Here is a 13,536-nt window from a genome sequence, read left to right as displayed (position 1 = left end):
GTTGAAAATTTATACGTTTTTCTAGGATTAATGACGCCTACACCTCGGTCACGTTCTATAGACAATCTAGAAAAATGTTCACCATCATCGTTAAGAAGAAATAACGATATTACTTCTTCGCCGCTTACAAGAAGATTGACGGGAGATAGTATAGTGTCCAGAGATAGTAGTGATGGTAGTATCGCAGCGGAATCTAGCTTCGATCACTCACCGGGTAGTACTTTATCGAAAGGAATGTCATCAGATGGATCCAAAGGTAAAATTTAAGATTAGTTAACCTCCTGAAGTATCTTTCATCTTTTTGGGTGCATAAGGGTTGAAATGTCTCACTTGAATTCTATAGATGTTTGTATATCGATAGGGTAGTTTAAAACTTTTTAGCTTTTTTAGCTATTCTATACCAAATATTCATATTCAAGTGAAACATGTTTTTTATGATAGTTTATTTCACGTTTTTTAAAGCATTTTGAATCTCCCAACAAATTAAAATGTTGTCGAATGATGTAAAAGTGTTTGAGGTTATCTGATAACCAATTCACCTCAATACTAAACTGTAGAAGCAAGTGGGATCATAACATCGTACGAGAAATGAACATAAATACCAAATATCAAATGGTACACAGACTGAACTGGAATAGAACCAACGCTCCAAAAGCCTGGGCAGTACACCAATCATTTTTCAAGTCAAAATTTTATGCAATTGGAAATTGTATTCAGTCCAAACTAGAAAGGAATTATTGCAAGCAGCAATTAGAGTTCTAAGTTCCAATATAATTTTTGTGAATGCCTGAACAATTTAAACTAGTTAAGCAAGAAGAAGAGGATACCTTGCAATGGATTCGGGAACCTCTGGAGTGAAGAGAAACGAAATAGCTGACAGACTCGCTAAAGTAGGGGCAGAAGAACCCTTATGTGGTTGTAGAAAGTATTGGAAAAGATGGTAGAAAGGGGTAAAACCAGTTATTGGGACAATGTACATGGAATGAGACAGGTAAAGACTCCTGGGAAACTATAACCAGAGAAGATTTGCTAAATTGAACTGTCTAAGAGGATTGGAACTAATAGATCAGGTGTAAACACAGGGCTCCCAAGTATCGCATCAAGAAATGGGTACACAGTAGATCCTTAGGGTCGCAGTGTACATGGTACCCTAATGTGCACATATGCTTACATATGGGGTAACAAATCGAAAATACTCTCTCCTTAGAATGTTTTGTTTTACAAACTATGACGTTGAAAATATAAATTGATTTTCATCATTTTCAACAAATTAAATGATTTTATACATTAAATTAGCATAAAATATAAAAACATATCAATATTTGCCTATTTGTCATTTACCCTATTCTTATATCTTATTTTTGCTATATGTATTATGGTCAGAACTTTTTTGATGCACTTTGGATCTAAAATTTCAAATATCACAACTATATCCATGGTATCCTATAAATATATCTTTATCAATCCAATAATTCACACTACTTATACCTGTATAATGGATATATGTCACCATAAATCATATTTTTGAAGTACGGTCTTTCAAATTTGGAGCACACTTTCTTCAAAAGTTTGTTATTATGATTTTTTAAAGTGTGTTTAAAAAAAGAAAAACTTTGGTTTGAAAAGTATTATGGTGAAACTTTTCTGGAAACATAAACCGTCATTGACTGGTATGTGAAGTTTAAATGTGGTCTAGACGGTCAGAAGTAGTAGTTATATCAGAAAATCCTGAAAATCGTGGTGGAAAACCGCGAAGTTAAATTGACAGAGATAGCAGATTATATGGAAGGGTTTGCACTATTTAACATGACCGCTTGAGCTTTTTCCAAATGAGTGAGAGCTACAGTGAAATAAATAAGAAACGAATTTATTACTCAGAACCCTGTTCGGAGCTGCTTAGACAAAATAAAATGAAAAATTTGCATTACTATATAATCATCAATAAAGCCATGGTCGATCTGAATCAAAACATCAGTCATCTGGACAGCTTGTATGCAACTAAAACTATCCTCGGTGAACAAAATACAATAATTCGTTGGAAAGGTTATGGCCTTATTATTTTGTGTGTCTGTGATTATTACTGTACATTATTGGATCAAAATCACAGAGTAACAGCAAGAAAATTCTCTTTTATCAAGACAATGTCACGTGTTCATAAAATCTGGTCAAATTTAATAGATTGAACCTTGAAATGTTTCCCCAGCCACCATACTCTCCAGATCTAGACCCCCATTGCCTACTGGCTGTTTTCAGACTGGAAAAAAATTCTTCAACGACATAAATGTCAATTAAATGAACAAGTCGTCGCTGACAGAAAAGTCTATTTTGGTACCAAAGAAAAATCGAAGAAAGGTTGAATAAGGGTTGCTGAATAAAATAAAATTTGGCTAATAAACTATTGTGTATAATTACATTCATATTTATTTACATTTTAGACGAATCCGAAAACATTAGACAATCATTGAAACATCTTAAGAGCTGTTCATCTATAGCTTCTAAACCTCGACCTTGGTCGATGGTAAATTCAGAGGGAAAATCTAGTGATCTTGGTTTATTAAGCGATGGTTCGTCGCCGAATAATTCTACTGGGAATACACCGGATTCCGCGGAAGCTTTGGATAGTTCGGAATCGTCGTCAATCGATAGGCGGCTCGCTAAAGAAATGAAATTGAAAAGGACGAGTAAGTATAAACAATTTTTTATGTATAAAAAAATAATTAGAACAAATGATGTGAGTTTAAAGAGATTTTCGCATACTTTAGTCTTCTACTTACTCTGTTCTCTTCTCATTTCTTCTATTTTCACTTTGTTGCTCTCATTGTGTATTCCTAAGTATTTGTTCATAGCTCTTTCGTAGTGAACACACTGCTTACACTAACACTTACAATTATACTGCCTGACTCACGTTTCAATAACCAAGTTATCATCTTCAGAGTCTGAAGGTTTATCTTGGTTAATCAAACGCGCGTCAAATAGTGTAATTGTGAGTGTTGGTCTACTGGTGGTGTAAATAGTGTGTTAGTATATTTATCACCATCAGTTCCAAAAATTCCAACATAGTAAACTTTCGTTTTTAGCTATAGTATTAAACCAAGTATTCGAATGTCAGATTGTAACACTACACTTTTTTTGTCATAATTTTCACATCATTTGTTTAAATTTTCATATTTATTTCATTATGCGATAAAGCTTTGGTGCTCAGTGCTTGCAAAGGTAGTGGTTATTTAAATAAACAGTAATTGATAAGGTAAATGTAAACGAAATAGGTGCGAGATTATAAAGAAAAGTAATTCTTTTGTTAAATATGAAAGATCAAATTTAATGAGAATGAAGATGACGGCATCCTCTTCAAAACTGGCTTTGCTCATCTGCCACAAATAAAATTATTTTATCAAAAAGTTTTACTATCCACCAGGGTGGAAACAACTACAACCAAAAGTAAGAAGATATGACGAAATGCAAATAAACATCAAAGGACAAAGCCGATATGAAGAAATAGTATCAAGTCCTAAGTAGGATGAAAAAGAGAAGTGAACATCAAAAATAAAAATAATTTATCAACAGCTATGTAAAATATATAAAAAGATAAAGAGTGATAATTATTTATGGAATAATCATTGTTTTTGTTTGTTTCCTTTTCATTAAAATTTTGTATAATTTTAGTATGCTTATAAGTATTTATCTTTAGTTGCCTATTTATTTAATTTGTTTTGTTTTGGTTTTTTATAAGGTGGTTTGCAGACATATTTTCCAGATCGTGGAGATTTATCCTTTTTCTCTCGCTATAAGGTATTTTTTTTTAAATTTTATTTAGCTTTTGCTTGCAATCTCATTGCATCATTTTATCAAAATCCAAGTGAATATGAATCTTGGAAAACCTCTTATAAAAATAAATGTATAAAATACGGTTTCCAATATTCAATTCTCTTTTCGTTGGAAAATTGGATAAATTTGTTATTAGACACGAAAAATAAGGATTTTTTTAATTTTTTTTTCTCTATTTAAAACTTGAGTTAACTGTTGTATTTATATTGATCAAGATATTAAAATGAATCAGTCTATTGACAAATTTATTTGAAAATACAATGAATCTTAAAAAAAATCACAATTTCATTTAAATATTATAATAATTGGAATTCAATATTATAACAAGATTAAAGAGGTTCGATTGGTTAGGTTATTATTCAAGTAGACACCGCCATTTTCCATACTGGATCAATGCCCTTACTGTCTGTAATGTTCATATACATCCTGAACGTCGTTATCCTATACTCTAACTGGAACATTCCTCACTGTGACCTTTCATGAACATTATTGTCATTTATCTTTGGAGAGATCTTACCGGGTAGCGACCTGTTTCCATTGATACCTTCAGTATCTAATTGTTTTCTAACCTCAGCCATCTAAAATCTACTTTATTTTTTGGTGGGTTCATTACTTTTTCTCATAAACAACCCTTCTAACAATTAATTTGTAATACATCCTGCTTTTCCTCGACGTTAAGGGAAGAAGATTTAGAAAGAATAGGAATAGAGAACTGGCGTAAAGCTGCCATGAACAAAAATAGATAGAGGAAAGCAGTAGAGTGATTCCAAGCCTTGTGCTTACAAGGCCTGTTGAGCTGTTTATATATTGAAAAGACTATGATTTATAAAAACTTTCAAATTTATATATCTATCCACCAAAAAGATATGTTGAAGCGTGTACTTCTTCTGCACTGCTTTTCAGCTTGAATCTCACCAGTTCAAAATGTTAGATGAAAATTTTATTTAAATATTTCAATTATTTCATAATGATCTATACTTCCCCTTCATAATATACATTCTAAACACATGCAAACACCCATCTTCGATATTTCTACCCAAATACAAGATCTCTTGTCACAATGGAATACCAGAAAAAGAACCTACTATGTGAACTAACAATTATAGATGACTCACCTAACTACAACTGATAAATAAATTCTTTGCCACATCAATTCTTTACCGCAACAAAACTGTTCGAGGTTAAAAAAATCTTTTTCAATCCCTTTATATAATAATCCTCAGAAACGATCCAATCCCAATTGGCCCCTTCTGTATTTCCTTAATATTCTTAAAAAATATATTCAAATGTTTGAATGTTTTGCTAAACCCGAAAACTATTTAGATCCAAAATGTTATCTATATCTTCAATAATTTAAAGAAACACTATTGAATAATCAAATATATACAAATAAACCTTGTTCTACTAACATTTCCTTTCTTCTTTTGATTTACTTTATAATAATTTTTTCTTCTGTATATCAAGTTGTTCAGTTCGTAATCAGAATTGGAAAGATATACTTATCGAACTAGTGAAAGTTTTCCATTATATTAAGAGGGTTTCAGAATTTTTAATAATTTAATATATAATTTAAAAAAAATGAATTCCAAATAAAATATTTAAGTGAAGAACTGATTAGATTCTATAAAAATTATATGCTCTAATTTAATCTATTGAATCATTTTTTATAGGCGATAACGTCTAAAAAAGAGCAATCGGCAAATAATAGTGTAGGAACAAGAAGAGATAGTAATTACAATTGTAGAGAAACGGAAGATGCACACATAGGTAGATAGTTTCCAGAATTTTTAGGATTAACCTCGAAAATAAAATTAGGGATCGGAATACTTCCTTGTTGTATTTTTGTTACCTTGGCTTTTATAGTATGCATCTATTTTCGAAACGAAAAACATAATTACGAATATTTCTTATTAATGATTGTGAATTGGAGACTTGTTAGATTTTTGTATTTTAATTACCTTAAATAATATTTTTTGCGAATAAAAAAATCTATCCGATTGTAAAAAATGAAAAAATCAAATGCTCCGTTGAAATAAAAAAAAATGTGATATTTTGTAAATTGCATAAACTAAGAAAATTTATGGTCTAGAAAGATATTGTATAGAAAATATGTTACATAATTTATTATGAACCGTAATTAAAAATTGCAGCATTTCGTCGATGTATAAAATTGGTAGTTACAAGAAAAGTTATTCGCAATTTCTTTTGTTTTTCCTCATTATCCAGATATTTAAACAATCATGTTTTGCCACCAGTTGTTTATTTATAATGCTATGAAGAAGTGAGTATTTAATTTGAGCCAAACAACACATACACACACTTTTTTATCCATATCCAAATAATATCCGTATAGTTTCTAGTGTAAAATAAATTTGAATTTTCCAATAATTTTCTCCTTTAACTGTCAGTTTACAAAAATTACCCCTTGTTATTCTACTGCCTGCTCATTGCGGGCGTTTCTTCCCCGGAATACAAAGCCCAGAATCTTCCATTCTTTTTATATGTTTCTTCCAGAATTTTTGGCCCTCTATCGACCACCTTCCTATGTCTTGTGTTCCACTTTGATTATCAATATCTTCATTCTGTATTCTATTCAGTCGTGTAGAAGTTTGTTCTTGTATTCATCTTGTAGACATCCCAAAATTCCATCCACTCTTACTTCGTTAAAAAGTTTTTCATGACTCGTTTCCGCTATCTGGTAATAAAAATTATTTATTTGTTCGATAATTTTTGAGTGGATTTCCAACTTACATCGTATCGGTTTTTAGGATCTGCTCTCCTCGGTGTTGATGGGAATGTTTAGATTGTTCGCTTTAGTATTAAAGGAGTGTAGATTATCTTCAATATCAGCTATAAGGACAGCATTTTCAGCATAGCAGACGACGTGGAAGAATGTATTTTCTATTATTTTATCTATTATCAAATTAAATATTAAGGAACTAAATGAATATTTTTCTTTTATTCCTGTGTTTACATTCATATCTTCTGTTGTATGTCCCACTTTGATTTTTATTTTGCATTATTTCTAAGATATCATTCAATCTCACTTAGTCAAAAGCTTTGGTCATATCGATAAAACACATACATGCAAGTTTATTGTAGCTTAGATATTTTTTGGATATTTGTTTGATAATGAATATTGCGTCGATAGTGCATCTGTTCTTTTGGAAGCCTTGTTGCTCTCCCCGTATCCTTATGGTATCGGTGATTTCTTCCAGTAATTCTTCGTTTTGTAACTTTTTCCTTCTTTATTTAATCATTTCGTTGGTGATCTCATCTGGTCCAGGACTTCTTCTATTTATAAGAGCTTTCCAAATGTGTAAATATTTTTTTTATTGATAGCTCTACATCTTTATTTTCTCTTTATTCATTTTGTATATGTTCCATTTTTTGTTCTTCCTTTTATAGTTTTTTGAAGAATGTTTCCCATTCCTATGATGTGATTTATTAGTTCGTATTGTATCTTTGACTTCGAGCTTTCTTCTTCTTAGCATACCCTATTTTCTTATTTAACTCCTATATATGTTTTTCTTTTTTGTGGGTTTTTTTTCTATAGTTTTCATTTGGTTCTCTTATTTTTGCGTTTACTTAGTTTTGTTTTCTTCAGTAGCTGTTCCAGTCTTATTGATTGTATTGACATTTTTACCTATCTCCTTCCTACTGCTTCCAAGTAGCGTCTAATATGTTATTTTTTATTGTCTTCCATTGTTGGTCTATACTATATTGAGTATTAACTGATTTTTGCAATATTTTCTAGTTCAATCGGCTCTTTTTACAATTACCATATATTTAGGAATTAAAAGTTATTTTATAACCATTTCTTACTATAATACTAAATCAGACTTCGACGTAGTGTCTTCTTTCTGTTATGTTTCCACTCCTTTGTATCCCTGGCAATTTCTTCCTTTATTTCATCCTATTTCTTCTATACGGTTGATCGATTGGGTCCTTGGTATTTCTCTTTGCTTTTTTTTGAATTCACCTACTTCCTTTATTTTCCTAGAAATTTTTTGTTGTTTTAATTCCATTAAATGTCTACAATAGTTGAACGTTTCAGAGTTTTTTTTTATATTAAACACACCAAGTGATAAATTCTCACCAAATCAAGATAATTTATCAACAAAACCATACCAAAGAGGTCTGAGACGTAAATATTTTTATTTAATTTTGTACATGTGTCAAATTTTGATCTTATATAAATTTGGATTTGGACAAATTGATTTCTACTCTTCCTAAGTTATTGACAATGACAATAAATTAAACTCATATGCTTCTAACGTCTTTTTTGTCAAAAAAACAACAAAAATCTAACATTGTCCCAAGATATTGGATTAGTATTTAATGTTCTTGACTGCCATGTTTTTATAATAGTAACAAAATTATTTTTTAGACTCTCTTGTATTTTACTATATAACAATTCGAAGATTACCATTTAATATTAAGAGTGTTCAAAAAAAATAGAGATTTGCAATTTTAGAGTATTGTATATTGGCTTCAATAATTTATTGTTTTAAATTTATTTTTTGGATCTAAAATTTCACTAACATTCATAATTTTTATGAATATGTGTTGAAAATATAAATATGGATATTTTTTCTTACAAACAGATGTCAAATTTTTTAGTATTAGTAGTAGTATGTTTTCGAACTTCTTTTGTACTGATATCAGGGGCGCCTAGTGCATATAAGCTGCAGAGCTCAAAAAATTAAGAACTAAACACGTTATAATTATATAATTTTAATAACTATAATCTAAATTATACATTTCCCATTTCTTGATAAAAAACTGGATGGAAAATTCCAGAGTTCAGTAAAGATGACCAATTAAATAATCCACCTAACGATTGTTTTCTTCTGGTATACACAAACATGGTCGGCGCGCTCTTTCTTTATAACCCCAGTGATCTAAAGCAGTGTTGAGTGACTTAAATGGAGAATTTCGTTGCATTCAGTCCAGCGCAACGCTTAATACAACGGAGGATTATGTCTCAAGTATTTTTCCATCCTTAAGTTTTTTTCTCTACTTTCTGACTGATTTTTTAGGACTAAACTGAATTACAATATACTATAATAGAGTGTGTGTGATGTTGTGTAGCACGTTGTTTTCAACTTGAATACTAAAATATTTTGTAAAGATTCATACGTAGAAAAGACGAAGTTGAAAACGTGGTAGGCCTTTACCAAATACTATAAAAAACGGGTATAAGTAGGGGAAAAGCGGCATAAGAAAATTGTTGTCAAAAATAGAAAGTCACAGGTCTAAAGCCCTTTTGAAAATAAAATGACATGAAAACTCCAAAAGTCATTTTCAGAATGGCATAGAATATGCGTTATTAGGATCAACCAATATTGTAACCAAATCAAATTTTGCTTATTGATAGAATATACAGAGGTATCTTGAAAATGTGCCGACGAATAAGTCAAGAATTATTAATTGTCCCAAATTTTGTGGATCGTTCGAATTTCCTCACCGAGAACATGATAAAACCAATAATTTGTGGCTCTTTCCTTGGACCTATAAATGTTTCGACTAAATTAGATTGTACTCTAAATGAGTCCTGAAGTATACCTTAGTTTAGTCAACAATATCTAAATATAGTTAAATTATTGGAAGTTCTAAACTGCTTAAGTTTTTCGGGTCATTTTTGAAAATGGAAACATGAATTCAATAAAAGTAAAGTATAGTAAATACGTAAAATAATGCTTGGTTGTATATATTTTCTTTACGTGGTAGCCCTTTCAACAACCCCTAAATAAAATTAATGGAAATTTGACAAAGACAACAAATATTTTTGGGGACGTGCAAAAGCCTAAAAATGCTTCAACACGACCAACCACTGATTAATATCTGATATCGTTTTCTTCTGATTGATTAGCAAGGTTCGCACGTCCTTCATAGCTTGAAGGAACTAGTTCTTCATTCTTATTTTGAACATTGCTCATAAGGGAATGGCAAATGTAAAATATTTCGAAAAGGCTAACTATATTTGTTTGAAACAGCAACTATTAACAACGTAAAGGGTAGAACTAAACAGAGAAGCAATAAATATCTGTTAGGAGAACATGGAGTTTGTTGTAATAGTTTCTTCAAGTACCGGCATTGGTTATGATCGTTCATCGGATGTACCTCATATCATTGTTCATTGTTCTTTCATTTAGACACTGTTCATTTTTCCAAAAGTACCTCTTCCACACGATTGATTTCCAAAATTTTACCAGATGACATCAAAATAAAATATCCATATTATGTGTAAATTGCTTATCATGTTACATATTATAAAAATGACTGATTTTGAAATTTTTGTATTAAAAAAAATTGTTTTTAATTACAAGTTTGCTATGTCATAATTTAAATTTATTCCATATATTTGAAGAACGACAGTATTATGGAGATGCTTTTTTTAATTTGATATTTATCCATTTTTCAGTATATATTGTACTGGGATAAAAATATCCATTTAAAAATTCTAATATATTTTATCTATTACTACAATTTTTATATATTTCTCTCGTTTTTATTATGTATCTTATTTATTTATATATTTTACCTCTATATTTGTTTATCTTGCCTATTTTGGTTGATATTCTTGTCATCTTTTAGATCGTGACTATTGTATCTTAAAAAGAACAATTTTTTTGCAATTACTAAAAGTTATTAAATAAATTGAATCAGGTATATTTGAAAGATCATGAGTCCATGAGACCAAACTTTTCGGGAGACGTGAGAAACTAAATACTGAAAAAAAATCACATGATGTGCTTTTTATGAAAATATAAAATAGGCACATGTTTATATGTTTCATGTGTTTTGGACAATACAAAATGTGCACATTTTTTAAAAAAATAACATCAAAAGTGATGGACTTATGTTGTTACTCTTCTGACATAATAATTTCCTATTTAAAATTAGGCAACATTGCACGAATGTAACCCAGACAGAGATACAACCTCTGTGAATTATCTCACCACTCCTAGTGGAAACCATTAGGATCTGTTAATCATATAGTTAAGTGATACAAAGTGTCCCTTATTAACAAGGATTATGTCAAAATTGTGCATGTCAACAAACAGTAGTAGAGAAAACTCTAATTTAAAACAATTGGCCAGTACTTTTTCTAAAAATACACGCGGCGATTCAGTAACTATTAACTTGCTTAACAAGCTAAGTAAAAATATCTGTTTATTCCACAGAATAAAAAAATTGTACTTCTAAATAAAGTATGCACTGTCTGCAAATTACCAACTCAAATGTTTTAGAGCTTCGCATTTAATATCAGTAGTTAGGGTATCAGGGTATTCAGGGATCGTTGTCTTCTGATATGCCAGTCGTGCCCCACTCGAAACTATCAAAGGCCGATGTCCTTTGAGAAGTTAATCACGACACATTTGCGTTAACGTCACTAGGCAAACTGTGTGGCATGTCCAGGTGTTTGTCTCTCGCACGTAGGAGTACTGAACACTCACCGATGATGTAGTCTGCAGCTTCTTCCTCCTCCATGCACCATGATCGTGTCCGGTTGAATGACCGGTTACTTGTCAAATTTCGCATTTAAGTAGAGCAGTTCTTTTATAAGTGAGGTAGAAAGCTCATCTATGTGAGCCTTAGCTTGTCTGGTACCGGGTGTTTCCTTTCAACTTCGTAGTGTCTGTTTTGTGTGCAAACTACTAAGATATCTAATAGTAACACTTTTGGATCCATCAATATTGTGGTGATAACCCAATGGTGACTGGCGAGTGAGTTAGCCTCATCGTTGTGCGAGTGGCTGGACACTTACTATTAAAGGTCGCAGGTGTCTAATTTGTTCACTGCTCATTAAAATGATTGGATATTCATTCGCAGCTTACATCCAGATTTTCACATGACTAGTTACTCCAGCCTGCAAATCGTTGAGGAAGATATGTTCCTCCAGTTTATTGTGATTTGGAGAATTCCTTATTCAATTTTTGGTAACTATCCAAGGTGTCAATGTAAAATCGTACCGCCCTCTAGAGAAAAATCAAAAATGTGCAAAGCCACGTTACATTTATTTTTACGCGAAACAATTGCCTAATTTTCTATTAAATTATATGAACCCTCTGGTGTTGCTCATCTACTTTCTCAAAAACACCCCATCGTTGAACATATTGTGATATTATTTAACGTATTAGATAACTGTAAATTAATGTAGTGTTTTTCGAATTAACTTACAATCTTTCTATTCGGGGGATTAATTAATAAGCACTGTCTAAGACGTTCTCAATTTATTTAAATACTTCACACTACATTAACTTATAATATGATTCACTTATCACTTAACTAACTTAAATAATTTATTTAAATTCTTCGATTACTTTCTATTTCGGTCTGTTCACTATTTATTATAAACTGCGCTAAACGAACCTGCCTGTATATCCAAACGAAGTTCTCAAAAATAAAGAAACAAAACAAAAGAATAAATAGACCTTCCTGGAAATTATTCAAAAGAAACAATGTAAATAAAGTGCTTGCTGTAAAAACTGATAAAAAAACAAAGTTCCAACGAATTCCGGGTATTTCATCAAAGGCGAATTTTAGAATTCTTCTATATCCAAGCGGGGCCGGCTCCAGGGCGTAATATTAATTAAAGAGCAATATTTAACAAAATAATAAGCACTATTTAATCAGAATGGCTGTAATTTACCAAAATTGAACTTTTTGTAGTCTTACAAGTCCTAGTAGGTAATATGTAATTCTAGTCCACCCTCAAAGTCGAATTTCCTATGATACAAGTTCAGTACTATTAAATGGGGTTAATATTCACTCATTACTTTAAAGGTATTTTCTAATTATGTCAACAATTAGAAATTATTATTGTTGATTAATTCTCTATTTTGAGGAATTTAAATCTAAATTTGATTTTACCCTAACCCTATCTTGACAGATAATATGGAGAAAATATTCTTTTTTATAATAGAATATGATCTAAAACGTTGAGCATTTTCTAATTATTATTTAACACCCTGCATGGGATGAATATATAAAAAGGGAAGTTTTCTATGTATTGTTTATTATATTTTTTTGTGATATTCGTTGTATATCATTTTGACGTTCTCTTTAAAACATTTAGTATTTCAAATTCAAATGAAATATATTTTAAATTTATCTTTATATTGTATTATATGTAATAATTTCACACTTGTAGTGTACATGCTTCCATTTTGCGTAATCTTTTTTATACTTTAAATAAAGAGTTTCATTATTTAGTCAATTCTTTTCATTATAAAACCTACTTGAAATAGGGACTAAACAAATGTATCAAAAAATTCATTGCAAGGTGCTCTAAATCTTAATTTGCAAGTTCCATAAATGGTCGGAATTTTATCCTAGAAGAAAATTTTTAAAAAGCTTCTATGTCTTGTTTAACATGAGTATCAAAAAAGAACAGGTTCCTGGAATCAAATGAAATGAAAAGACCATTACACACCGTGGAAAATAAGCACAAACAAAGCCAGAAGAATCTTTTTACTGGAAAAAACTACTAGAAAAGAGAATTACGGAAGAAAGAGTGAGGTTATCTCGCCTCTACAAACACAGGTTCATAGTTGGGTAGTCAGGTACCGTTGCACCTTCTGATAGACCCATTGTATCCTACTAAAGATACGATTTATTGACTAACATAAATAAAAAGGCTTTTGTGTAGTCTCAATAGTAAATCACTAAGCAATTATCACTAACATGAAATAATGAAGTAGA

At 30.7% G+C, this 13,536-nt stretch overlaps 1 protein-coding gene across 3 annotated transcripts in view; it reads left to right on the top strand.

The window, feature by feature from the left end:
- LOC130449670 (F-actin-uncapping protein LRRC16A) overlaps window positions 1-13,040 on the top strand; it is a 33,058-nt gene extending 20,018 nt beyond the window's left edge. For 2 of the 3 annotated variants that reach the window (XM_056787623.1, XM_056787624.1), the window contains 5 exons: window positions 26-256; window positions 2,436-2,681; window positions 3,731-3,789; window positions 5,496-5,592; window positions 6,594-13,040. In XM_056787623.1, the coding sequence (XP_056643601.1) occupies window positions 26-256; window positions 2,436-2,681; window positions 3,731-3,789; window positions 5,496-5,592; window positions 6,594-6,628 (668 nt within the window). In that variant the 3' untranslated portion in view covers window positions 6,629-13,040. Of the gene's footprint in view, window positions 1-25; window positions 257-2,435; window positions 2,682-3,415; window positions 3,635-3,730; window positions 3,790-5,495; window positions 5,593-6,593 lie in introns of those variants that run through there. The other variant, XM_056787625.1, reaches the window with a different exon arrangement.
- The last annotated feature ends 496 nt before the right edge of the window (window positions 13,041-13,536 follow it).

Source organism: Diorhabda sublineata, chromosome 10 (genome assembly GCF_026230105.1).
Source record: "Diorhabda sublineata isolate icDioSubl1.1 chromosome 10, icDioSubl1.1, whole genome shotgun sequence".
Lineage (NCBI taxonomy): Eukaryota > Metazoa > Arthropoda > Insecta > Coleoptera > Chrysomelidae > Diorhabda > Diorhabda sublineata.
Note: the sequence above shows the minus strand (reverse complement) of the source record. Positions and strands in the feature narration are given on the sequence as shown.